The sequence below is a fragment of the Doryrhamphus excisus genome, chromosome 7, assembly GCF_030265055.1.
Source record: "Doryrhamphus excisus isolate RoL2022-K1 chromosome 7, RoL_Dexc_1.0, whole genome shotgun sequence".
In the NCBI taxonomy this organism is placed as follows: Eukaryota; Metazoa; Chordata; class Actinopteri; order Syngnathiformes; family Syngnathidae; genus Doryrhamphus; species Doryrhamphus excisus.
In genome coordinates this window covers 8242606-8269582 of record NC_080472.1, presented here as the reverse complement: position 1 = coordinate 8269582, position 26977 = coordinate 8242606, and the positions used below count along the sequence as shown (strand labels likewise).

At 40.1% G+C, this 26977-nt stretch overlaps 1 protein-coding gene across 1 annotated transcript; it reads right to left on the bottom strand.

The window, feature by feature from the left end:
- Positions 1-6677: 6677 nt before the first annotated feature.
- Positions 6678-25504, bottom strand: cnih2 (cornichon family AMPA receptor auxiliary protein 2). The gene is made up of 6 exons (XM_058077985.1): positions 24847-25504; positions 20362-20430; positions 14981-15028; positions 11545-11657; positions 11326-11469; positions 6678-8959 (listed from the first exon to the last, which is right to left on the bottom strand). Exons 1-6 carry the CDS (start codon positions 24925-24927, stop codon positions 8932-8934), a joined length of 483 nt encoding a protein of 160 aa, XP_057933968.1. The 5' UTR covers positions 24928-25504; the 3' UTR covers positions 6678-8931.
- Positions 25505-26977: the final 1473 nt, after the last annotated feature.

The following is a 26977-nucleotide window of genomic DNA, read 5'->3' as shown; positions in this document are numbered from 1 at the left end:
GGCTGGCCACCAGTCCAGGGTGTACCCCGCCTCTCGCCCGAAGACAGCTGGGATAGGCTCCAGCAACCCCCGCGACCATCGTGAGGATAAGCGGTAGAAAATGAAAGAATGAAATCATGTATTCTTTCCAGTGCTCAACTGCCACTGTGGTCACCAAACAACTGATATAATATGTATGTCTAATGTGTATGTTTATATTTATTTTCTATCATTTGATTGTCTTTGCAGGCAGGACTTGGCCATCAAATGTGAAATATTGCTGAAGTTGGCTCTTGTAGTACATGAAAGAGACGTCTATGCTTATGTTTCATGTCTGCACAGCCCAAATGATGTGCCGCAACCTACAGTGTCTTGTGTAATGATTGATTAGCTATTCAATGTGTGTGCGCCCATGTGTATGCCAATCTTACCGTTTCCAGCCCTGCAGTTGTAGCCAGTTTCCATGGCAACGTGTCTGTGCGAGCACAGACGTAGGAAGAGAGGGGAAAGGAGTTGAGACAATTACGGCGGTGTGGAGGGCGAAGAAAAGGGAAGAGCCCGGGATGATGAGTGTGAAAGAGTGTGAGTGGTGGGAGAAACAGATGCATCGTGTGTGTGTGTGTGTGTGTGTGTGTGTGAGTGATTAGGCTGTGTTGTAATGTTATACATCCTTATGGTTCCCATGGCGACGTACATGCCTCCTGTGCAAGCGCAGATACTCAGGCATCTGAACACGTATGTAATGTGCAAAGAAATGCTGCAAGGCATGCAAAGTGCAGATGAGCTGGAATTTTTCTGTGTTTTGAGTGCGAGCCTCCGAGTGAGTCAACAGGAATGTCGAATCCAATTTGGTTTCCATGGTGACAGTGGAGAATGATATGTCTTTTCACTGAGAGGAAAAATATCAGCTGGGTGCCTTGTCGCTGCTTTGATTCCTGGCTAATCACTCTGTTGTTGATTTTTTTGGCCTAAATTTCAGATTGGGCAAGCCATGACACGGGATTGTCAGTGTTTTGGAAGCACACAATAGACACTCAAGGAGAGGCACTCAGTCGTCTCCTGCTGTGCATGTGGAACTTGTTCAGCTCTTTTTTGTTGTTGTAAGACAACAGGTGGTCAGTGCGTTTTTATATTAACACTTATCCCAATAAAGTTGTCCCTCGCTATTTCGTGTCTCGAATATCGCTCCCTCAATATATCTCGTTTTTCAAAATAGAAACAAATAAATTATGGCTGTTTCATGGTCCAAAATATTGAAAGACAAGCTATATGCCTACAGAGAACATACAAACTCCTTATTTTTAAAATCACAAATACTTCAACTTGCTGATATAGTTCATCTTCAAACAGCTAAAATAATGCATAAGGCTAAAAATAACAAATTAGCTAAAAATGTCATCCAATACTTCTCTACAAGAGAGGAGAAATATGATCTCAGGGAAGAAGTACATTTGAAACACTTCTATGCTAGGACTACGTTATGCTAGCCATAGCATTTCAGTATGTGGAATCAAACTATGGAATGGATTGAGTAAGGACCTCAAACAATGCACAACGATGAGCCAATTCAAGAAACAATACAAGCAGTTGATGTTTGCTAAATACAAGGATGAAGAGTCTTGAACCAGTCATGGTGTGCTATATATATCACTATATTGACACTTACTTATATGTCATTGGATGCTCATATCACCTCATACTTCGGTACGAGGTACATTATTAAAAACAAAAAAAAACTGTATTATGGAAAGCAGGAAGTGAACAAATGTAACAGTTACTGATTGTAAAAGTACCAGATGGAGGGGTAGGATTTAATAATCTTTGCTTCTTCCTACTCCTTTTGGACATGTGGAACTGGGAACTGATTATGGGATGCACTCAATTGTAATCTGATGCATGTTCAAATGAAATAAAACCATTACCATTATCATTACCATTACCATATGTGGTATTGAGGTCACTCGGCATCAGTGCTGTTAAGAGACAAGACGTTTGATGAGGTTACCTTTCACACTGCATGGAGACTGGATACCGAGCCAGTAGAGCCCAGCCAACATGCCATGGCTGAGACGGACACGCCATGCCTGCGATCTAGTTTCTCCTCTTATTCCGTGTGGAAGTGGTACATTTTTGGTTTCTTTGTCTTTCTCCATTTGAAACACTTTCTTATATAGAATAAGTAAATTGGAGGGACGAACTAGTTAGCTCGCTAGCTTGCTATGCTAGCGGCGGTCGTCTGTTATGTCTTTGCGGCGATCCCATAGCCTGCACAATGTGATACAATGGGAATTTAAAAGAGACTATATGGGTGTTATTTCATGTCTAGGGGGCTCTAATAATATAAATGTAAATAAAACACATTTGCAAAGTCATAAACAGGTTTTTCAATGCTCTAACTACAAAAATATATTTAAAAAAATGTATATTAACTTATGGTGGTAGGAACCAGTTAACCGTGATGAATTGGATCAGTGAATCAGTTCCAAAAAGTCTGACGAAAGCCGAAATGTATAAAAATGGAAGCAATTTTCAATAAGACATTATGTAAATCAAATGAATGCCTTCCAGATGGCCATAAATGTTATTAAAAAAATAAGAAATCATGTAAATGCAATTAATCTTTTCCAGTAAGCCAAAAATGTGAACACATAACATGTTTTTATAGTTTTATAATGACCAGAAAACACTTCAAAATGCATATAAATAATTAGAAATAATGAATGAAAGACTTAATGAACATTTACGGTCACTTTTACTTTGATTGAAGATGTGATTATTGCCCCCCCCCCCCCGCGTTGTGTTTACTTGAATGTCAACATCTCATAAGTGGTATTGGCCCCCTCTGATGCATCCCTGCTCTTGGCCCAGTGTCAGCGCCGCAAAGGGCTGCACAGATGGGCAAGATAATGTGCTGGCAATAAGAAACATGCAGATTTTGGCAGTACTTTTATTAGAATACATATGAACTGTACATCATTAGTATAACCTGATAGATCTAAAGTTGTCCACCAAACTGTCTAAAGCGTACAATGATCAGAAATGTATAAAAGACTGTTACAAATGCTCCAAGTTACAAGTTTCTAGAATGTTTGATTCAAGAGTACATACACAGAGACACTGAACCAAAATATGTTTCTCCATGTGCTTGGGTGGTGATTGTCCTGACTCAGCATTTGTCTTTGCGATGGCTCTTGTTGCGGGCGTCTAACATTGTCAGCGGTGTTATTGACCGGACAGTATGTTTCTGGATTGGCCCGTGCCAATATTTTCCATTCATCGAGGTCATTGTGTTCTCAAGAAGACGTTTGGCCTCGCCTCCGAGCAGGCTTCATGAGTTCACGCTCAAACTAGACTGACACGCTAGTCTAATAGGACAGCTGGAGTCTGAGAACTTTGGCTCTTTCCTGGTGTGAAACGACGGTCGTTAGGATGCAGTGGAGTGAGGCCTTAGCCCGTCAGTGATGGTTAGCATCCCATTCAGCTGTAATGATGATCATGGACCCACCTGAAACCATGGTGGCTGTGCCTTCTTTGTATGGGAATAAGGTGATGTCACTGACCTCCCCCTCTGTTCGGGGTTGGCTCCTACTTTAGAGGGTAATTACACTGGATTTTGCACCAAGTTCCCAGAGCCCATTTAGCATGACTAGCGTTTGTCCTGCCTAATCTTTGATCATGAATGGATGACGCCTGCTGGGATTAGAGGTGAGACGTCTTCTAAGACAACCTGAACTGTCCGGTGGCGATCAATTCATTGCTTGTGTTTTGTTGAGATTTGTTTGAATTTTTTGTCATTGGACTTTTTCCATGAGGACAGTCGGGAGACTTTGTTGATGTTCTAATAAGATTTAAAGGGAAACAAACTGTGCTGTAATAATAGATAGTTTGTTTTGTCATTCACAAAATGGCAATATTTACATGAACATCAATATTCAAGGCTGCACGGCGGTCGAGTGGTTAGCACGCAGACCTCACAGCTAGGAGACCAGGGTTCAATTCCACCCTCGGCCATCTCTGTGTGGAGTTTGCATGTTCTCCTCGTGCATGCGTGGGTTTTCTCCGGGTACTCCGGTTTCCTCCCACATTCCAAAAACATGCTAGGTTAATTGGCCACTCCAAATTGTCCATAGGTATGAATGTGAGTGTGAATGGTTGTTTGTCTATATGTGCCCTGTGATTGGCTGGCCACCAGTCCAGGGTGTACCCCGCCTCTCGTCTGAAGACAGCTGGGATAGGCTCCTGCACCCCCTGCGACCCTCGTGAGCAAAAGCAGTAAAAAAATGAATGAATCAATATTCTAATATTAAGGATGATACTGATACTTTGTTGTAAAGGTCTGCCCACCCTCTGGTGAGCATGGATATATAATACTCCATGTTGGCAGGCAAATTCATTCATTTAATCAGCTTGCTGCCATCCAGCTAGTGCTGGATGGCAGCTAATCTTCCTTGAAGGAAGGGAGTGACACGCACACCCCCGCCCCTTCAGGACGCGGCGAGTACTGCAGTGCCTCAGAGTATGACATTTTTATGTATTTAATTGTCCGATTAGCAAGAGTAATGACGTCACGCTTACATGAAAGACATTACACAAGCTGTAGAAAGTAATGGTGGATAATAAATGTTCCTGCAACGTTATGTTACCGCCACATGCTGACAAACAAACGTGCAGGCGCCATGATCCAACTCAGTGCACTCCTTGAGTGCACTCAGAAGGTAGGCAGGGCTTTGCACTAAGCCGAGAAGAGTCACTCCCGGCAGCCTCATTGTAAGTTTCTGTCCCGGATTTGATCAGGAAATGGAATTCAGCAATAATAACAATAAGCGGTAGAAAATAAAGCAAATAAAGTTGACTAAAATTGTTGTCCATGTAAACATAGCCATTGTTGATTTGCATGATTAGTTCTGCTAGTCTTTCATCCTGGTATTGCTGTCTATTACAATATGACTTCCATACACTTGAACGTACAAGAAATGTCTGATTCCTACTACAGTGTGGATGTTGACACTTTTACCCCTAAGTATTGATATCAAAAACGTATATCTGACACGCTGAACCGGCTGTGAACCACATTATTATCAGGTTCCTGAATTGCTGTATTTCTATCGCAGTTGGAATCACAATAGGACCATCACTTATCAACAAATAAGTCAAACTAACGAACAAGAGCAAATGAGCAAAGGCTTGGTCGTCAAGCAACAATTATTCCATGTGTTTGATGGAGCTATCATCATCTGACACCTACTACAGTGGAACCCGTTTATGTCGACGCGCCTCGGGCTGGCTGACTCACACCAACAGAACCGAAACTTGTGACTTTGATTAGACACATAAGGTGAATTGGTGATAATGCATATGTTTATTATGTGATATTTTATACTCTTAAGTCTAAGTCGCAACGGGATGTACAATTTTTGTACAATGAAGGAGTAACATCTGTCCGAAATATCCGAAAGTGCTTTGGTTGCACTGATTTCACTGATTTCACTGATTTTTTTTGCATGTTTGTCACACTTCAATCATCATTAAATGTAAATATTAGTCAATGACAACACAACTGAACACAAAATACAGTCTTTAAATGAAACTTGTTATTATTAAGGGAGAAAAAAAGCTAAAGCTACATGGACCCCGTGTGAAAAAGTGATGGCCCCTTAAAGCTAATAAATGGTTGGGCCATCTTTAACAGCAACAACTGCAATCAAGCGTATTGCAATAACTTGCAATGAGTCTCTGATAGCACTGTGGAGGAACTTTGCAGAATTGTTGTCATTCAGCCACATTGGAGACTTTTCCAGCACGAAGCCTTTTTATGGGCATGCCACAGAATCTCAATAGGTGGACTTGCTGGTGTGTTTTGGATCATTGTTCTGTTTCAGTCGGTTTCAGATGGCCGGACATTCTCCTTCGGCAGAATTCATGCTTCCTTTTATCCCAGCAAGTCTTCCAGGTCCTGAAGCAGCAAAACATCCCCCAGACCATCACACTACCACCGCCAGATTTTACTGTCGCTGTGATGTTCTTTTTCTGAAATGCAGCACCACTTTTTAACCAGATGGAATGGGACACACACCTTCCAAAAAGTTCAACTTTGATCTCATCGGTATTTTCCCAAAGGTCCTGGGGATCATTAAGATGTTTTCAGGCAAAATTGAGACAAGAATTAATGTTCTATTTGTTCAGCACTGATTTTTATCTTTGTCGTGTCTTTCTTATGGTATAGTCATGAACGCTGACCTTAATTAAGGCAAGTGAGGCCTGCAGTTCTTTGGATGTCGTTGTGGGGTCTTTTGTGACCACTTGGATGAGTCGTCGCTGTGCTCTTGGGGTCATTTTGGTTGGCCAGCCGCTCCTGGGAAGGTTCACCACCGTTTCATGTTTTCGCCATTTGTGGATAATGGCTCTCGCAGTGGCTTGCTGGAGTCCCGAAGTTTTAGAAATGGCTTTATCACCTTTTCCACGCTGATGGATTTCAGTTAATATCAGTTAAGTTTTAACAGGGGGCCATGGCTTTTCCACACCGGAAAACATCCTTGTACTGGATGTTTAGATTTTTTTTCTCCCTTAGTATTAAAAACTTTCATTTCAAAACTGCATTTTGTGTTCAGCTGGGTTGTCGTTCACTAATATTTAAATTGATTTGACCTGAAACATTGAAGTATGACAAACATGGAAGGGGGGTAAACACCACATATGAGCAAAAAAAAAAAGAAAGAATTTTCTCTGCAGTGTGAACATAGCCAAAGACGTTTTGGCCTGATAAACTTGACCCGAAGGGGTCATCACTAGGTTCTGAAGACAGGGGGGGCTTAGCCCCCTGGAGATGCACAGGATATGAATGAATGTAGTAGACATTCAAAAAAATCAAAATATAAAAAAAACAAACAAATAAGGAACAAGAACCGGGATATAACTTTCCCACTTTGGACAGATTTAGTAGAGATACTCAATTGTTTTAGGCCACCATTACATTTACACAAGTACACACAATCTACACTGCAAAACCGCTGCTCAAACTCTGCAACCATTCTGTCCAGTGGACAGTGATCAATTATATAAGAATCATTATTATATTATTAATTAGGGCTGTACGGCGGTCGAGTGGTTAGTGCGTAGACCTCACAGCTAGGAGATCCGAGTTCAATCCCACCCTCGGCCATCTCTGTGTGGAGTTTGCATGTTCTCCCTCGTGCATGCGTGGGTTTCCTCCCACATTCCAAAAACATGCTAGGTTAATTGGCCACTCCAAATTGTCCATAAGTATGTATGTGAGTGTGAATGGTTGTTTGTCTATATGTGCCCTGGGATTGGCTGGCCACCATTCCAGGGTGTACCCTGCCTCTTGCCCGAAGACAGCTCTCATGATTATAAGCGGTAGAAAATGAATGAATGAATATTATTAATTAGCCTATTATTATTACTATCATAATTCTTCTTCTTCTGATTATTACTAGTATTAGCCTGCTTATTGGCCTGCTTTTGCTCAATTATATGAAATCTGTCAGATAATTTTTTTGTAAAAAAAAAAACAACAAATCTATAAATAATATCAAATTATTTAGGGGGGCTAAAGAACATTTTAGGGGGACTGAATCCCCCCTAAAATAGGCCTAATGATGCCACTGGCAACCCGAACATTAATATCGGATGTATGTCTACAAATGAAAGCGGCCTGGGTGCATTTGAAAAAAAATGAAAATTACAGTTCACACTGACATGGAAAAATCCGACAGAGGTCACGTATAATCGGTATGATGGGTAGCCATAGACACGTTGTCGACATGAACGGGACCAAGCGTACATATGTAGACACCTCATCTACTGTAACCTAAGACGTTGCCAGTTTGGAGTTTTTCATTGCTTTTCATACATAAGAGCTGTACGCTTTACAACAGGTCTGAGAAATGTCGCTGCGCTAAAATGGCTAGCATAGATGCTAATGAGTAAACATCACTGGAAGTAAGGCTTTTCCTGCACACACAAAAATACAGACCATAGTTAGTTTCTTTTTTTTTTTTTCCTTTTTTTGTTTTCTTGTAAGCACACCATTGCGCCAAGGTTAAATAAGTCTTGAAGAAAGTGAAAACCGAGACACAGTCTGATATATCGAGGACGTTTTTTTTCGTAGCTCGCCGTTGTTGTTTTCACTTGCTTCATGTTCTTTGGCACAATGTTTTTCAGATACGAACATTTGGCATTGACTCTATGAGCAAAAAGCCCTCCTCTAGCTATATTTAGCACAAAATACGTCCTTACAGCTAAGAACACACTTAAAGTGAATGAATTGCCAGCATGGAGACTTCAACCTTGTTATTATTATTATTATTAATTTATTACAATGTGAAAATGTCCTTGATGAACCTGATGGTCAAAGCTTTATCCCCATCCTGGTTGAAAGTGTCTGTGCACGCACCAATCTCTTATATTCCTTTTTTTTTTTTTTTTAAACATCCCATACTTGGTACACTAAATGCACCTGAAACTCAACAGTGGTTGGATATTAGAGGTGTCTATTACTTGAAATATACACAATAATAGCAAACAGCTGGCCGTGTGCCCGCCTTGAGAGATTACAGACATATTGTTTCGTGTTCCAGCCCGTGTTAAGTGTTTGGAGAGTCACAGTGAGTTGAGAGACTGGATCAGTAAGAGCAGCACGGGATTACTCCAGCCCTTCAGAGTCGTCGTTAAGTTTTGCAATGAGGCGTAAAAGGCAGCACAAACAACTTTTCCATCATCAGCATCACTTCCATCCCTCATTCGTACCTTTGTCCATCGGTCTCGCTGCGCTGTTTGACATAAAGCGATACAAATCGAGCGGAGGCAACACCTTTTACATTCACAATGGCGCTCATATCGGGTGTTGTTTGTGTCGTATTCCAAGGTGAGACCGTGGAAGACCCAAGCCACTGATGGGAAGGCTCGTTGGACCTCGGTCTCGGCGTGAGCTCGTTAGAAGCTCACCAGGGCGTAGACCATGCTGTATCAGCAACACAAACGGGCACTTCATGTACTTTGCCACCACACTGGAACTGAAATTAAGGCTGCGTTTACACTGCATGGTTCAAGTTACCCAATCCTTGTTTCTTTTTTTTGGGGGGGGGCTCTCCAGTCTACTTCTACTTTGAGAATATTATGAAGACTTTCTAGTCTATGGCAGGGGCTCGTACTGCGTTTGTTGTTCGCCTTCTGTATTTTCTCAAAATAAAATGGCCGTAACTGTTTATCAATGGGATACAGTAATCCCTCCCCATTTAGCACTTCAAATTTCGGGACATCACTCTACCACGGCTTTTCAAAAATAAGTTAATTAATTATGCTGTTTGGTGTTTGAATACAGCCAAGTATTATAAACTAACAAATATGCATATTGAAGCATAAAAAAGGCTAACTGAACTCAAATACATATACATTCATTGTTCATTTATAGCGGCTAATTGCTTCCAGACCCGACCTCAATAAATGAATATCCACAATATAGGATTCAATGGAAATAAATCAAATATTTTCATACTTTGAGCAGAGAAAACCTGTTTCTGACTTTCAAAATAAGATTTTTTACATTATTACAGCACTGTAAACATGAAATAGAAGCCCTACAGTCACCTTTTCACTCCTATTATCCATTGTTTACACCGCATTCCAAATCTTATGCTGCAGGGACTCAAGATGGCTGCTCGTAAGCGAGCTAACCAGTTATGTATTTCTTCTAAATCTCCACTGGCTTCCCGTCCCCCAACGTATCCATTTCAAAGTCCTTCTCATCACCTACAAAGCTCTCCACAATCTGACCCCCCCATATCTCACAGACCTCCTTCAACCACACAATCCCCCGCGTCCCCTTCGCTCCTCAGACTCCAACCTCCTCTTGCTCCACGCACTCCCCTGTAAGACCAAGCTCCGAACCTGGGGAGACGGAGCCTTCTCCATCGCTGTCCCCACCCTCTGGAACTCTTTGCCCCATTCACTCCGTGCTTGCCCTGACCTTCCTACCTTCAAAAAACAACTCAAAACCCACCTGTTTAAATCCGTTTTTAATGTCTAACTTTTTATACCTGACTGCTGTGCCCCGCCCCGCTTTTAACCTTGTTTTAGCTCTGAATAAATGTATGGATATTGTATTTTAATGCATCGTTTACTCTGTTTTTTACTCAACTCTATTTTTGTTTCTTTTTTCTCTACTGTAAAGCGTCTTTGAGTACTCTGAAAAGCGCTATACTAATAAAATGTATTAATATTATTAAACTTAGGACGCCAAAAACACACCACTTCCACATGAAATGAGAGGATAACATTTTTCACCTTATGTGACCCAATAAAATTTGATATTTAAATAAGGAATCCTACTTGAGGAAATTCACATATCACAGTGAGGTCTGATACCAACTAGCCATGCTAAACGAGGGATTAGTGTATAGGGAGATACGTAGATATTACACTAATTTGCTTTGTCCAAGATGTGGATGTTGTGGTCAGATAGCCTAGCCTATGTTGACCTACATTGGGTGAGTTTTAGCATTTTTACGGTACATAAACATGTCAACATCACACCTCTAAGCCAGTGATTCTCAACTTATTTTCAGTGGGTCGCGGTTCTTCATCTTACGCTTTAATAATAGTCAACACTTTGCTTCTATTTCAATGCCTTAGAGGGTGTGTTTGTGTACGCTATGTACATATCAGTTGTTTCAGTGGAAGGAAATCTTCTCATGGGGCTCGAGTGGTTAGCGCGCAGACCTCAAAGCTCGGAGACCAGGGTTCAATTCCACCCTCTGCCATCTCTGTGTGGAGTTTGCATGTTCTCCCCGTGCATGCGTGGGTTTTCTCCGGGTACTCCGGTTTCCTCCCACATTCCAAAAACATGCTAGGTTAATTGGCCACTCCAAATTGTCCATAGGTATGAATGTGAGTGTGAATGGTTGTTTGTCTATATGTGCCCTGTGATTGGCTGGCCACCAGTCCAGGGTGTACCCCGCCTCTCGCCCAAAGACAGCTGGGATAGGCTCCAGCACCCCCGCGTCCCTCGTGAGGAAAAAGCGGTAGAAAATGAATGAATGAAATCTTCTCATATGAGGAGGCGTTTGAAATCACCACGTAAAATGCTAATCACTAGCACAAAGATGGGATTTTCAATGTGAATTAGCATTGAGCTAGTTATATTGATATTATGTTAATATCTTATGTAAGCTATAATTCATTTTTCATGTTCACAGCATTTACAGTAGCCCTGTAACTAATGACTTTATGAAAGCTATTTGCCCCACACTGCCTGGGTGTCGTGACTAATCGGAAGACCTGCAGTGTAAACGCAGCCGACATGATCATGAAGAAGATTGTTAAACATACCTGTAGAGATAATAGAAGAAAGAGAGCAGATAAAAACCCAGCTTGCACCAGGACTCCTTCTGACAGTAGTTGAGGATGTCGGCGTTCATCACACTCACAGGATCGTACATAACCTCTGACCCGTCAGCCGGTCGATGGAAAAACCTAAAAAAAGCCCGATATAGACGTCTTGAAAGGAACTTTTGAAGTCATCAGCTGGGGAGGCGAGTTGATCCGTACCTCCACAGATGGTAGAAGAGAAGCGGGATATTTAGGCCAAGTGTGACCCACTCTCCGGCACACATGAACATGAGGCAAAAGAGCCCGTGGATGGAATACTCCGGGACCACCAGCTAAACACAACACACACAGAAACGCGTTCAAGTACCTTCAAATATCAGTTTTAGTTGTTGTGGTATTGTCATGTCATTATACACTCCTGATCAGTTGGAGAAATTGCAAGAATTTACAATTTGCATCTTAAGTCGGCTCTCAGTATTGCTTGAAAATGCAAAAAGAAGAAACAGGAGTGAGCAATTTATTGCAAGCAGACTTGAAAGTGAAATAGGCTGTTCATCACATGATCAAAAGCTGAAGACTCCAGCCTTTAAAGGACTAAATCTTGGCATAAAGTTATATTCAATGTGATGTTCCCTCTGGATCTCTTGATGGCAAAGGAATTGAACACGGGATGGGACCGTGGGATGGTTGAGCTGCCTAAGCGAGGCCTCTGGCAGCCAATGTGTCATTGCTGCTGAGGTTGGACGCAGTAAGACATTCATTTGAAACTTCTTCAAACATCTTGAAGGTTGTGGAACAAAAAGTCAAGTGGTCGACCAAAAAAATGTCACCTGCCCTGAACCGGAGGATCCGATGGACCGTCTGTCAAGACACGGGACCATCCTCAGCCCAAAGAAGGTTGTGACGGGTGCCGAGTGCAGTCTAATAATCGTCATAACGATCATCATACGGCATCGTACAGACATTTTTGGGGAAATTGCAGGAGAGCAGCAAATTATGGGATGTTGTAGGGTGGATGAAAGTTTTATTCTTGATGGCTTCCAACGTTGCTGACATGAGAAACCTGAGATGTTCTCCAAACAGCACCGTGGAGGAGGCGCCATTGTGATCCTTCAATGGAACAATGGAGCTTCAGGTTGTGCAGGGGCGTCAAACATCAGACAGCTATGGGGAGATGTTTCAGGGGGCGTCAAACATCAGACGGCCATGGGGAGATGTCGCAGGGGGCGTCAAACATCAGGCGGCTATGGGGAGATGTCGCAGGGGGCGTCAAACATCAGGTGACTATGGGGAGATATTGCAGGGGGCGTCCCTCGTGACTGAATGCCCTCGTCCGAGTGGTAAGGACTGGCCTTTTCAACAGGACAATGCTGCCTGCCTGAGAAGTGACTTCTTCCAGAGGGGTCAGCTCAGAATATTCGGGGATGGATGGCAAGGGAGGCTTACAAACACGGCCATCACTCCATGGAGCCATCTTCACCACATGGACCGACATTCCCTCTAGCCTCCTGTGAACACGGGCATCAAGCACGCCCACAGCCATTTTTCAGCTGATGAACAGGAATGAATGAAGCTTCCTTGAGATCCACCAGTGCAAATGTAAATTCCTGTAATTTTCCATTTGCTCAGGAGTGTACTATATATCATTGCCATGACTGGACAGCGGTTTATTATACCATTTGGGTGTTGTAACATGTCAAATGCTCAATGTGTTCTGCTATAGTGCCATTTGTAAGGGGCTGTGGGTGTTTGTGCATCGTTACATCATGACAAGCAATCAAGCAATAGCAAAATGGAACAGAGGTGGAATGAGGCACGGTAATGGTGGCCTGTATGGATGGATGGCATCATCACCTTTTGTCTTTAGAGTACATACTGTATTTGTAGTGACATATAGTGTGATAGTCTCAGGCCCTGTCCACACATAGACCGGTATCTCATAAAACTAAGTTCTTTTTCAACGACTTGGTCTATCATCCACACGAGCCTGCAGATATCTGGCACTAAAAAACAAAGTTTTTTGAAAATCTCTGCTGGTAAAACTTTCAGATTTCTGAATAATCACTGTCCTCGTTATTGTTATTGTTAGTCTTATTAGCTATTTTGCTATTATTTGGGGATGCATTTTTTTTTAATACGATGTTGCATGGACACCATTTTTATTCATAAACAAAGAGGGGGAAATATGCGCTTTTAAAAATACCCTGCTACGTGTGGACATGGCCTCAGTCGCTTATTCATTCAGTGTGAGCTTCAAAGAGTCTTGAACCAGTCATGATGTGCTATATATATCACTATATTGACACTTACTATGGTACCCATTATGGCATTGGATGCTCATATCACCTCCTACTTTGGTACGAGGTACATTATTTAAAAAAAAAAACAAAAACAAACTATATTATGAAAGCAGGAAGTGAACAAATGTAACACTTACTGATTGTAAAAGTACCAGATGGAGGGGTAGGATTTAATAAGCTTTGCTTCTTCTTACTCATTTTGGACATGTGGAACTGGGAACTGATTATGGGATGCACTCAATTGTAATCTGATGCATGTTCAAATGAAATAAAACCATTACCATTACCAAAACAGTACATAGAGTATTACTTCCATGATTCAGTTAAAGGTTCCCTATTCATTATTCACTATTGTGCTTTTTCCACTTTTCTGATCAATAGTTATTACAATGTTATATATGTTCAGATCATGAGGTTTTCACATTTGGAAGTGAGCCCTGAGAGAAGTTTGTGATGATACCATTTCAGAGAGTTTTTTCCAACACCGGCTCCCTGTGACGTCACAGTTAGTCCGGTGAGAAGTCACCGGCTGGATTACATGGCCGGGTACATGTCTACATGTCTGGGTACAAGCTGTACAAGCTGAGTGGGCGTGCTGGGAGGCAGGCCGTGGGTGGACCTTTTTGGAAAATCCAGCCGGAATAGGTGCAGATTCTGGAAGATCTAGAACGATTTATCTGCTCTATACAGGCGCCCACAACTTAATACAAAGGGCCCAAAATGAACACCATAGTTCCCCTTTAATACAAAGTGACTGTGTTGATACTTGGAAGACTTGAAGTGTTTGTCTGGATGCTGACTTGTTCTTTTGTGTATTTGTGTTGGCCAGGTGGTATTCTGGTATTCTGTTGGCTTATTGGAAACTATTTCTACTGTAAATAGCTGCCGTTGCCAGCACAATAGTCAATAGTTCCACACTAAATGGATCCGTGGGTTTGTTTCTCTCTTATCCTGTTGTTTCTTTTTCATAGTTCTACTTACTTTCTTGGAAATGTAACATTATTTACCCACTGTTTTGTCTTGCATGTAATATATTTTAATATTCTTTGCTGATTTATTATTACTGTGCATTGCCAAAAGCTCTGTTATTGTATTTTATAACAATCAAAACAGACAGACATTTTTCTGTGGAATGCAAAGAGCGATGACAACATGAGCAAGTCGTAGCGAGTGGGCGGGTAGCATGCAGCCAAGGTGGCCTGTGGTGATGACTCCATGTGAAATGGAGTGTGTGTGTGTGTGTGTGTGTATGCGTGTATGTGTGTGTCACGGCTCCCCCACCGCAGGCAGAGACAAATGACGCCCCTCTGGTGCCATTATCGAACAGCCGCAGGTGAAAAGCAGGTATTACTCACTCTGCGAAGAAGGTTGCAGATTCGCTCGATATTGAGAATCCTTTCCCTCTGTAGAGTGGAAGCAAAGAGAGTCTTTTTTTAGAGACAAGTTTCCAATGCATTCCTTTACTTGTGTGTGTGTGTGTGGGGGGGGGGGGGGGGGGGGTCCGCCACTTTTTCGTCACTTTTAGAGACTCGAACATGAAGTCATTTCTCAACGAGCAGCGGGTCCTGCTCCTTCCTGGGTCCCGGTGTTCCCAAATGTAAAAACAATTATTGAGTGTATGTTTCTTTGTCCATCTGTATGTACTTCCTGGTCCATGGATGATGACAAATATACGGGGGCTACCATTCTGATTGGCGGGGGGGCTCAGTCCGATCATACCATACTGACTCCCTCGATTATCGCCATGAATTGCTTTTAGACTCGACCATGATAAGTCAATTCCTGATTTATAAATGGAATATTTTTGTAATTAGAGCATGGAAAACCTGTTTACGACCTTCTAAATATGTTTTTAACATCATTAGAGCCCTTAAGACATGAGTGAAAAGAGTTCACCCATTCTGTGTGGAAGTGGTAATCTCAAGTTTTAATAAAAAAAAAATTGAGGCTAACTGGAGGCTGCATGGCGGTCTAGTGGTTAGCGCAGACCTCACAGCTAGGAGACGCGAGTTCAATCCCACCATCGGCCATGTCTGTGTGGAGTTTGCATGTTCTCCCCGTGCATGCGTGGGTTTTCTCCGGGTACTCCGGTTTCCTCCCACATTCCAAAAACATGCTAGGTTAATTGGCCACTCCAAATTGTCCATAGGTATGAATGTGAGTGTGAATGGTTGTTTGTCTATATGTGCCCTGTGATTGGCTGGCCACCAGTCCAGGGTGTACCCCGCCTCTCGCCCGAAGACAGCTGGGATAGGCTCCAGAACCCCCCGCGACCCGCGCGAAGATAAGCGGTAGAAAATGAATGAATGAGGCTAACTGGTTAGCTCACTAGCTAGCAACCATCTCGAAACCCTGCGACATATGAATCAAAAATGCAAAAATTAATGTCATGGTAACCATAGGGTGTTATTTAATGTCTTCTAATAATATTAAACACCATATTTAGAAAGTCATAAACAGGTTTTCTATGGTCTTGCAAATGAATGTATGTTGGCATGGGTTAGGGATTATTATGCCTTTAAAAGCCTGTGGTTTTCAAGTCTGGTGCTTGTGTGTCTTACTAAAGAGTATAGAATGCTACACATCATCACAACATGTCCGCATGCCTTATATTTGTATTTTTTATTTAATTCTGCCATTTTCTTAGGCCAAAAAATGAAGGGTGAATGATAATTATCATGATATTGTACCGATAAATGCTTTACCCTTACGGTGCAGGGGAGCAAACCAAGTGCTCCCTTTTTTTCCTGTCGTTAGCTTTTCGTTACTTCCCCTGACCTCGCATAAACAAGCATTCACTTTATGAAGGAAGGCCCAAATGCTCCACGATGAAGGGGGGTACTTTGAGCACACAAAAAACCTTATCAGCCACCCGAAACGCCAGCGCTGCAGCATTTTGAAAAGTGCAAAGGTTTTGACCAGAGACCTCCGTGGCGTCACACCAGCTACTGGGAGCATGTGCCCGAATACAGTGCACTTTGCTGGGCCACGCCAGGAGGCTCCTCCCAGTATATACTCCAGTTCTCCTGACCTTCGTTTCAGGTCCTTCTTAGGACAAATTACAGTTAAGTCCACATTTGAAAAAGGTATCAGTTTTCACTTTGGAAAAAAAGATATTGTGCATCTACATGAAAAAATATGTTGCATTTGCTTGAATATTCATATTCAACCGAGAAATTGATTCATTTTATTTTATTTTATTTTATTTTATTTTATTTTATTTTATTTTATTTTATTTTATTTTATTTTATTTTATTTTATTTTATTTTATTTTATTTTATTTTATTTTATTTTTATTTAATTGATATGTTTTTTTTAAAAAGTGATGAAAAAAAAGTGGTGAAGGATTGTATCCTTTTTTTTTATTAGCCCGTTTATCCAGATCCTCACCAAACGATAGTGGCATCTTGCTGCGTCTGTTAAAGAGACCAAAAATAAAATCCAGGGTGGCGTCCATGCTGGTTGTTTACATTCCTCAAGTCATTTTCTGGACCCGTCACAGCCTCCGTTAGCACTCAAGCTCTCCCCGTTGGACCTTGTTGGAAATGTGACGGCATCAATTCAAATCCCCCTGGCGGCCTTAAAGTGGACTTTGCCCTGATTCCCGATTCTAAACTTGACTCTCCAAGCGTCTCTCCGCCATCCCCTCTGCACTTGCATTGGGTCGCTGGTGCTTGAGCATGCTACGGCTGGCTTTGCGTTACTGTTATGCGCTGCAAACGGCTCCCTGATCCGCATCCGAGGTAATCATAAGAAATATCCATCGTCACCAATCTAATTACCAGCAATTAGTACCAATATGAAAATATCAATACTGATACATCAGTTGTTTCAGGTCATGTTGACTGATTGGACACAGGGCCATGTTCAAGAATAAAGTGGCTCTTCATCCATTTTTATTAATTATTATTATTAATAATAATTATCATTATTTCATGATTGCACTGTCTTTATTGCGTGAAATACCATTTTTGACATATTTTATAATTTTGGCCTTATTTTAGCTTGGCTATATTGTAAATAACCCCGTTAAAATAAAGCGATACATGACTGCAATCCATTGATTGAAATTCATCATGTATTTAATTATTCATTCACTAAATTATTTATGCTACGGTATGCACAATGGACACAATATATGTTGTAAATTTACGAAGACATTATGGTCGTCATATTACCATTCATTCATTCATTCATTTTCCTCACGAGGGTCGCGGGGGGTGCTGGAGCCTATCCCAGCTGTCTTTGGGCGAGAGGCGGGGTACACCCTGGACTGGTGGCCAGCCAATCACAGGGCACATATAGACAAACAACCATTCACACTCACATTCATACCTATGGACAATTTGGAGTGGCCAATTAACCTAGCATGTTTTTGGAATGTGGGAGGAAACCGGAGTACCCGGAGAAAACTAATAATCTCAGATTTGGGGAAAAAAGTTGTATTTATTATTTATAATGTTATTGTCATGAATTTGCGTGAAAAAACTTGTCAACTTACGAGAATACAAGATGTACATTAATGAGAAAAAAATGGAAATTACGAGAAAAAAATACTCGTCATATTACCTTTGCCCGAGGCCAAAGGTCACATAAGTCCCGCCTTTTCATAGCCGTGTTTACTGGAGTAGTAAAATGATTTGAGATTTCGAATAAAGACGGCAGTTTGTGACTTTATTGTCTCAATGTACGAGAATAAAGTTTGTAAATTTATAAGAAAAAAATACTATAGTATTTGAAGCCCCCCTTCCATAGCTGTCTCAGGCAATGCCTGTTACCACAGAGGATTAAAATAATTAGATATTTTGAGAATAAAGTTGTTGTTTCTCGTAAATTTGTAGAATTTGTCGTAAATTTATGAGAAAAAAAAATAGTGTTAACATTACCTTTGCCAAAGGCCAAAGGTCATAAAGTCCCTCCTTTTCATAGCTGTGTTTATTAAAATCATTTGAGATTTTAAGAATAAAAACGTAAATTTGTGACTTTATAAAAAAATTTGTACATTGAGGAGACTAAGACCCCCCTTTTTCATAGCTGTCTCAGACAATGCCTGTTATGACATAGGATTCAAATAATTTGAGATTTTAAGAATAAAGACGTAAATTTGTGACTTTATTGACATAAATTTACGAGAATAAAGGTTGTAAATTCATGAGAAAAAAATACTATAAAAATACTATAGTATTTTTTTCACATAAGCCCCACCCTTCCATAGCTGTCTCGGGCAATGCCTGTTACGACATTACGGATTAGAATAATTCAAAATTTTGAGAATAAAGTCGTAAATTGACAAGTTTTTTCTCATAAATTTACGACTTTAGAATTAAAGTCGTAAATTTACGAGAAAAAATAGTGGTAATATTACCTTTGCCAAAGATCACACAAGTCCCTCCTTTTCATAGCTGTGTTTATTAAAATCATGTGAGATTTTGAGAATAAAAACGTTAATTTGTGACTTTATTGTCGTGAATTTACGAGAAAAAAGTTGTACTTTTCGGAGACTAAGTAAATTTGTAAATTTACGATAATAAATAGTGGTAATATTACCTTTGCCCAAGACCAAAGGTCACATAAGCCCCCCTTTTTCATAGCTGTCTCAGGCAATGCCTGTTACGACATAGGATTAAAATAATTCGAGATTACGAGAATAAATGGGTACATTTATGAGAATAAAAGTATTAATGTGATGTTACAGACTTTGGAAATGAAATCAGTGCTGTTATTATTATTAACCCTGGACCCCCTTTTTGTGGACATTTCTTCATTTCACTTTTCGAACTCAGCGAACAGCTAGGATGAGTGCTTTCACCTGTTTAGACTACGTGTGAGTGTGTGTGTGTGTGTGTGTGTGCGTGTGCGTGCGTGTGCGTGCCTGCGCGGCTGGCACACTTCCACACTCCTCCAGTCTGATTTCACAGTTTCCTCTCCCACTCCTCGCCACTCTCGCTTTGCAGCTTCGCATGCTTTGCGGGAACGTTGGCTCAGAAGCTCCCAGCTGATGTCACCTTGCTAAACGGCATAACGACAGGCAGCTCTTATGCAGGCACTCGAGCGAGACGTATACGCGCCGTATGAATCAGCGACGGCGGGGAACATTTTGTCTCCTTCTGATTGCCGTGAGATCAAACTGGCGGCGTTTGGTGGCGGAGACAGCGGCCTCATTTGCATTCAATTCAGCCAGCTGACGAGCCGCCATCTTTGCGGAAGGTTGATGAGTCAAATCTGCACAGCAGTGAGCGTTCAAGGCAAACGTTGGGCAAACGCCTCTGTGCTCCTGGGGCACCTGGAAGGCTTGATTACTATAACAAAAATTTCATGCTCAAACTCCATTTCCCCCGTGCTTCATACCTGCTGACTAAAAAAAACAGAGTGAAAATTTCAAGTTGAGGTGCGCTCAAAACATTTTTCATATTTCATATTACAGTGTTCCATCACTGCCACTTCTTAAAAAAACATGTGCAGCCACACCGGCTAGCATCTGTTACACATGCATGCTAAAGTCTCCTCCTGTAAGGGACAGAGACGATGAAGGGCAGACTCACATGCCCAGACATTTGGAATCAGGGGATAAGCTTGTGGAGGTCTTGTACTGTATGTATATATACTGTATGTACAGGTATCATTAGAATATAATATTCAAAGGGAATAATGGACACAAGGCACTTTGGAAGCGTATTTTCTGAACAACTTTGACATGTTCTTTCCACTTAAAGTTAGCTTTCATAGCATCGCTTACCGCTCTGGTGGGATTGCTCTGATCGATGGGGTTTTTGAAGTCCGTGCGCAGCTCATCGAAGGCAATAATCTGCAAAAAGATTAGACAATTAGACTAATTAAGGTGTACTTGTGGAATATACCACCTGTCATACATATATACGTATACAGACCTTTCCCACATACAAGTAACTTGTGGTATTTTGGAAAGCAACACATGTACTTGTGCTAACAACTTCTTCTTGCTAGCAACTTTGCTCATTGCTATTTTTTAAAAAACATTTTTGCTGTTGTTTTTCTTATTTTCCAAATAGTTCAACTTTCTCCTTTCATAATCTTTCTTCATACATTTTATTCTGGCAATATTATGACTTTTTCCAAACACAACTCAATGTTTTCTTTCTTTTTCATTATATTACAATTTTAAAATATCATTTTTTTCTTTAATATTTCAATATCTAAATTTACGGCATTTTTTCTCATAATTGTATTACTTTTTTTCTCATAATTTTACAACTTTATGCTTGTAAATGTACAAATTTTTCCTTTAAATTATGACTTTTTTCCATCCATTTTTGTAGAAGTACTATTTTTTTCTTTTTTTCATAAATGTGTGACTTTTTTTCTTGTAATTTTACAACTTTAAATGTACTATTTTTCCTGTAAATTATGACTTTTTTCATAAATGTTTAACTTTTTCTCGTAATTTTACGACTGGATCCTAGCAAATGTACTACTTTCTTCTCATAAAGTTACGACTTTTTCTCATTAATTTATAACTTTATTCTCATAAATGTACACATTTTTCCTGTAAATTATGATTTTTTTTCATAATGTTTAACTTTTTCTTGTAATTTTACAACTGAATCCTAGTAAATGTACTACATTCTTCTCACAAAGTTACGACTTTTTCTCATAAATTTATGACTTTATTTTTTTCAAAGTACTATTTTTTTCATAAATGTATGACTTTTTTTCTTGTAATTTTACAACTTTATTCTCATTAATGTACAAATTTTTCCTGTAAATTATTACTTTTTTTTCATAAATGTTTAACATTTTCTCGTAATTTTACGACTGAATGCTAGTAAATGTACTACTTTCTTCTCATTAAGTAACGACTTTTTCTCATAAATTTATGACTTTATTTTTGTAGAAGTACTATTTTATTTGTTTTTTCATAAATGTATGACTTTTTTCTTGTAATTTTACAACTTTATTCTCGTAAATGTACAAATTTTTCCTGTAAATTATGACTTTTTTTCATAAATGTTTAACTTTTTTTTGTAATTTTATGACTGAATCCTAGTAAAGGTACTACTTTCTTCTCATAAAGTTACGACTTTTTCTCATAAATTTATGACTTTATTCTTGTAGAAGTACTATTTTTTCTGTTTTTTCATAAATGTATGACTTTTTTTCTTGTAATTTTACAACTTTATTCTCGTAAATGTACAAATTTTTCTTGAAAATTATGCCTTTTTTCATAAATGTTTAACTTTTTCTCGTAATTTTACGACTGAATCCTAGTAAATGTACTACTTTCTTCTCATAAAGTTACAAATTTTTCTCATAGATTTATGACTTTATTCTTGTAGAAATATTATTTTTTTCATTTTTTTCATAAATTTATGACTTTATTTCTTGCAAAATTGACTTTATTCTTGCAAATTCACGACTGTTTTTTAAATGTATGCCTTTTTCTAGTAAATGTACACATTTGTCTTTTTCTTACTACTTCACATAAATGTACTTTTTTGTCATAAAAACTTCCTTTTTCATAAATGTAGTAGATTTTTCCTTGGAAAATTACAGGTTTATTACTTGTAAATGTACTACTTTTTCATGTCAATTTCTGACTTTTTTCTCGTAAATTTCCGACTTTATTCCTGAAATCTGAGATCATTTTTTTCAATGTCCATGGCACAGGATAATACGATCGTAGTATCAAATGAAAATGACAAAAAAGGGCATTTCCACTAAAAATGAGCTTTTGCCGCATCCCAATGCTTGTCTAAAAGGTTTTGTGTTTTTTGATGATAAAAATGCTCGTTTGGAAGGAAAACATCGAGACGTGAGAAGCTCCCAGCCTTTCTGTGATGAGTCCCCGTGGAGAGAAGCCAAAGGTCAAAGGTCTCCTGCTGTGTTTTTCCGCAGCTTTTGCCGTTAAAAGCGGACCTTTGTTGAGACGAGTGGGTCGCTTGTGCCCGTATTCCCGCTCGGGGGTGATTTCCTGCGAGCCCACGTGAGTCTGCCGGTGGTTTGCCACACTTGTAAACAGATACAGTTTCCATAGCAACATGACAAAGCCCTCAGCGGGCGCCATGGTTACTACGGCAGCGAAGCAGTGATCTCATTGGCCGAGGGCCGAGTAGAATGGGGATGCGCCGGCATCGGTGGGCGGATCATGGTTTGATAAGCATTTCAATCACACGGTTGAACGGCAGCTACCAACCGACCCGCTTCCTCACACAGACGCGCCGCCGCCTGACTCACACGCCGTCTCGCCCACTTCAGCCAGTCGGTCCGTGAGCCATTTCAAGCCTTACGTTTGTCACTTTGGTTTTCCTGCCTTGTTTGTCCAATCCCAGCAAGCGTCTCTGGGGACCCCTGTGCAAATTTCACTCGACAATGCTGCGGCTTGACGGCGGCCGAGCAAAGAGAGCAGCGCTTTGCCGCCTCCGTCCGTTTGGCCAGCTCTGGCTGGGGGCCATCTTTGTTGACAACAAACAAGGCCAACTTGTGCTGAAAGATACCACTTTTCTTGGCTCAGATTCTGGACTAAAAGCACCCCTTCAACTCGGGGTCGTCCAGACGTTTCCCAGTGAGGGTCACATCGTGACAAATAGTCAACAAGTTATACGTATATAGTTTAGTTATATATATTTCAAGAAGAAACTACCCCATTTTGCTGTTTTTCATCCATTTTCTTCTTGATAGTGTAATAATAATCTTGATCATTTCTTCCTTTCTTCGCATAATATTAGGATTTTATTCCCATAATGTTACTTAACTTCCCCCAACCTCATCATATTTTCACTTTATTCCACTTTTTCTTCTTGTATAATTGCGGCTTTTGTCTCTTTCGACTTTATTTTATATTATGAATTTCATTATTATTTCAATTATTTCAACTTCCTTCTTGTAATGTTTCATAAATATGGCTTCATTCCCATAATATTATAACTTTATTCCCATAATATTATGGCTTTATTCCCATAATATCATAACTTTATTCTCATAATATTCTAACTTTATTCCCATAATATTATAACTTTATTCCCATAATTATTCTCATGTTTATTCCCATAATATTATAACTTTATTCCCATAATATTATAGCTTTATTCCCATAATATTATAACTTTATTCTCATGTTTATTCCCATAATATTCAAACTTCATTCCCATAATATCATAACTTTATCCCATAATATTATGAAATATCTATGAAATTATGTCATTTTTTCCCATAACTTAAAATGACAACTTTTTCATGTTAGATTTTTTTTCTGTTAATATTTTGACTTTATTCTTGTAAACTGTCTTGTAGAATAGTTTTTTTGTGGTACGTTTACCTCGATGGGGGAGTATTATAAACAGATGGCACATACCATCTGTATACGGCCTTCTAAATATGTTTTCTGACATGATTAGAGCCGTCTAAACATGAAATAACACCCCTATATTCACATTTACAGTCCTATTACCCAATACAGGAAACATAATAAGATGTATAAGACATAGAACACCTGTTTACAGCCTTCTAAATATGATTTATGATATGATTAGAGCCCTCTGAAGATAAAAATAACACCCCTACGGTCACCTTGACACTCCTATTATTATGGTAGACATAATAAGAGAATATAAGACATATAAGACATAGAACACCTGTTTACATACTTCTAAATACGATGTGAGACATAATTAGAACCCTCTAGACATGAAATAACACCCCTATAGTCACCTTTACACTGCTATTACTAATTATGGTAGACATAATAAAAGAATATAAGACATAGAACACCTGTTTACATCCTTCAAAATACGATTTGTGACATGATTAGAGCCCTCTAGACATGAAATAACACCCCTATAGTCACCTTTACACTGCTATTACTAATTATGGTAGACATAATAAAAGAATATAAGACATAGAACACCTGTTTACATCCTTCAAAATACGATTTGTGACATGATTAGAGCCCTCTAGACATGAAATAACACCCCTATAGTCACTTTTACACTCCTATCACCCAATAGGTTAGACATAATAAGACATAAATAAGACTCGTGTTGGTGTGCATTGCTGTAAATGTGTTCCGGTGCTTGGGGCGCTGAGTGGAGGGCAGACAGGAAGTGACGTCGCTAGCGACATATGACAGCATGTCTTTGTAGGTGTGGCGTCATCGCGTGACCTACGTGTGCGGCCGCTGCACGCCACACGTGTCCGGTGTGTGCGTGTGTTGCGGGGGTCAGACCCGGGCCGCTGCCCCTGTACTCACCTGCCAGATGACGAAGAAGATGAGGGCGGCGCACAGCACCAAGGTGAGCATGTAGCAGAAGGCCGCAAAGGTGAACGCCATGGCCGTGCCCGCCAGCCTGGCGACGAGACGGGTAGGGCGAGAGAAAGGGAAGTCCCCTTCCCCCGTCGCTCTTCTTCTTTTAGTTTGTCTGCCTCACCTTGACAGCCCCGCCCCCTCAGGTGCTACCCTGTTTCATCCAGGCGGGTGAAACCCTGGGCTCTAATCAGGAAGGGTCAGGAACTGCTCGCTTTCGGAAGCAAATGTCTTTAAGTGTGATCACATGTCACTTGGAGAACGAGCTTCCCGTCCAACTGTTGCTTCCGAGCGAGAGCACGGTGGAAGGCACGTCCGCGTCATTCCAGCCACAAATTGGTTGACACAAAGCCGGCGTCTAAGAAGTCACGGGAGATGATTCGACGGACGGAGAATACCTGCCAGTTTGGCTCGGCACAATCAGGACCGCCTGCCTGGCATCTTCTTCTCATCCCTCACCCTGGCTTCCTTTCCTCAGGGAAGCATGGAAGCTCAACATCTCCATCCCAACGGTGCGCTCCCTTTTCAAGCTCTGCTACGGAACGTGGTCTTCCCTGACTCTACTCTCCCCTCTGGAGGAGAAATGTTTCTATCACGCTCCATATCGAAGGCGTCAGCCAATGGCGCCCCCCCCCACCCGTCTCTTATTTGCTCTCCCTCGCCCTGCCTCCCGCCTCTCTCGCCTCCCTCTCTCCTCCTCGCTCACCCGTTCATGCATCCATCATCACCTGGTCCCTGCAGGCTGATGAGGGGGCAGGGAAGCCACATTCGTCATTTGGCGACACAGCCTCCATGTCCGCCTCCTGATGGATTCCATGTTTCCTGCTGAGATGTGGCGGACAAACAGGATGGAGATGTGAGAAGACTGGAGAAGGTCCAGCCATCAGACAAGCAGCTGCAGGCACTCGCTCCTCTTGTAAAGTCTCCTTTGATGCCACGATGAACGTCCAAGACGCCTGAGAAGGTCCTCCAGCAAAGGAAGAGTCACTGAGATCATGCCAACTGCACTCACAAGCCGCCGGAGCCCTAAAAGTACACCAAAAGTACGGAACCACTCAAAGGTCAAATAAAACTCCTCGTTATTGATAGCTTCATGCTTCATCCAGCATTTGTTTTACAATTTTAAATTGATTTATTTTCAGTTTTATTTATAAAATTATTATTTTTTTTAATATTGTATTATTAATTTGTTATTATTATTATTTTTTGCTCCAGTATTTACTGTTATTTGTTTTCAAATTATAAATTCATAGCTTTTTAATTTTATTTATATGTATTTTTTCCTAGCATTTGTTTTACAATTTTAAATTTGTTTATTTTCAGTTTTATTTATAAAAATATTTTTTTAATTTAATATTGTATTATTAATTTTTTAAATTATTTTTTTTATTGCTCCAGTATTTACTGTTATTTGTTTTCAAATGATAAATTCATAGCTGTTTTAATTTTATTTATATGTATTTTTTCCGAGCATTTGTTTTACAATTTTAAATTTATTTATTTTGAGTTTTATTTATATATATTTTTTTATTTAATATTGTAGCTGGGATAGGCTCCAGCACCCCCGCGACCCTCGTGAGGAAAAAGTGGTACAAAATGAATGAATGAATGAATTTAATATTGTATCATTTTTTAAAATTGTTTATTTTGTTTAATTGCGCCAGTATTTACTGTTATTTGTTTTCAAATGATAAATTCTTAGCTTTTTTTTTTTATTTATATGTATTTTTTCCTATTTTCTATTTTATTATTTCCCCCTATTTATAAATGGAATATTTTTGTAGTCACAGCAAAGAAAACCAGTTTACAAGCTTCCAAATATGGGTTTTAACATTATTAGAGCCCTCTAGTCATAAAATAACACCCCCACAGTCACTTGTACGCGCCAAGACATAATAGACAAAAATAAGTCGATAGAAAATGGATGGATGGATGAATGGAAGACATGTTCTTTAACTTCCTGTTTCTGTACAGGACTTCCTGTGCCAGCTATTATGTCATCCATGTAGCAATACTGATGCCTTGTGACCGATGTGGAATACTACATATGATGACAATGCATCTTCTCAATGCCTTA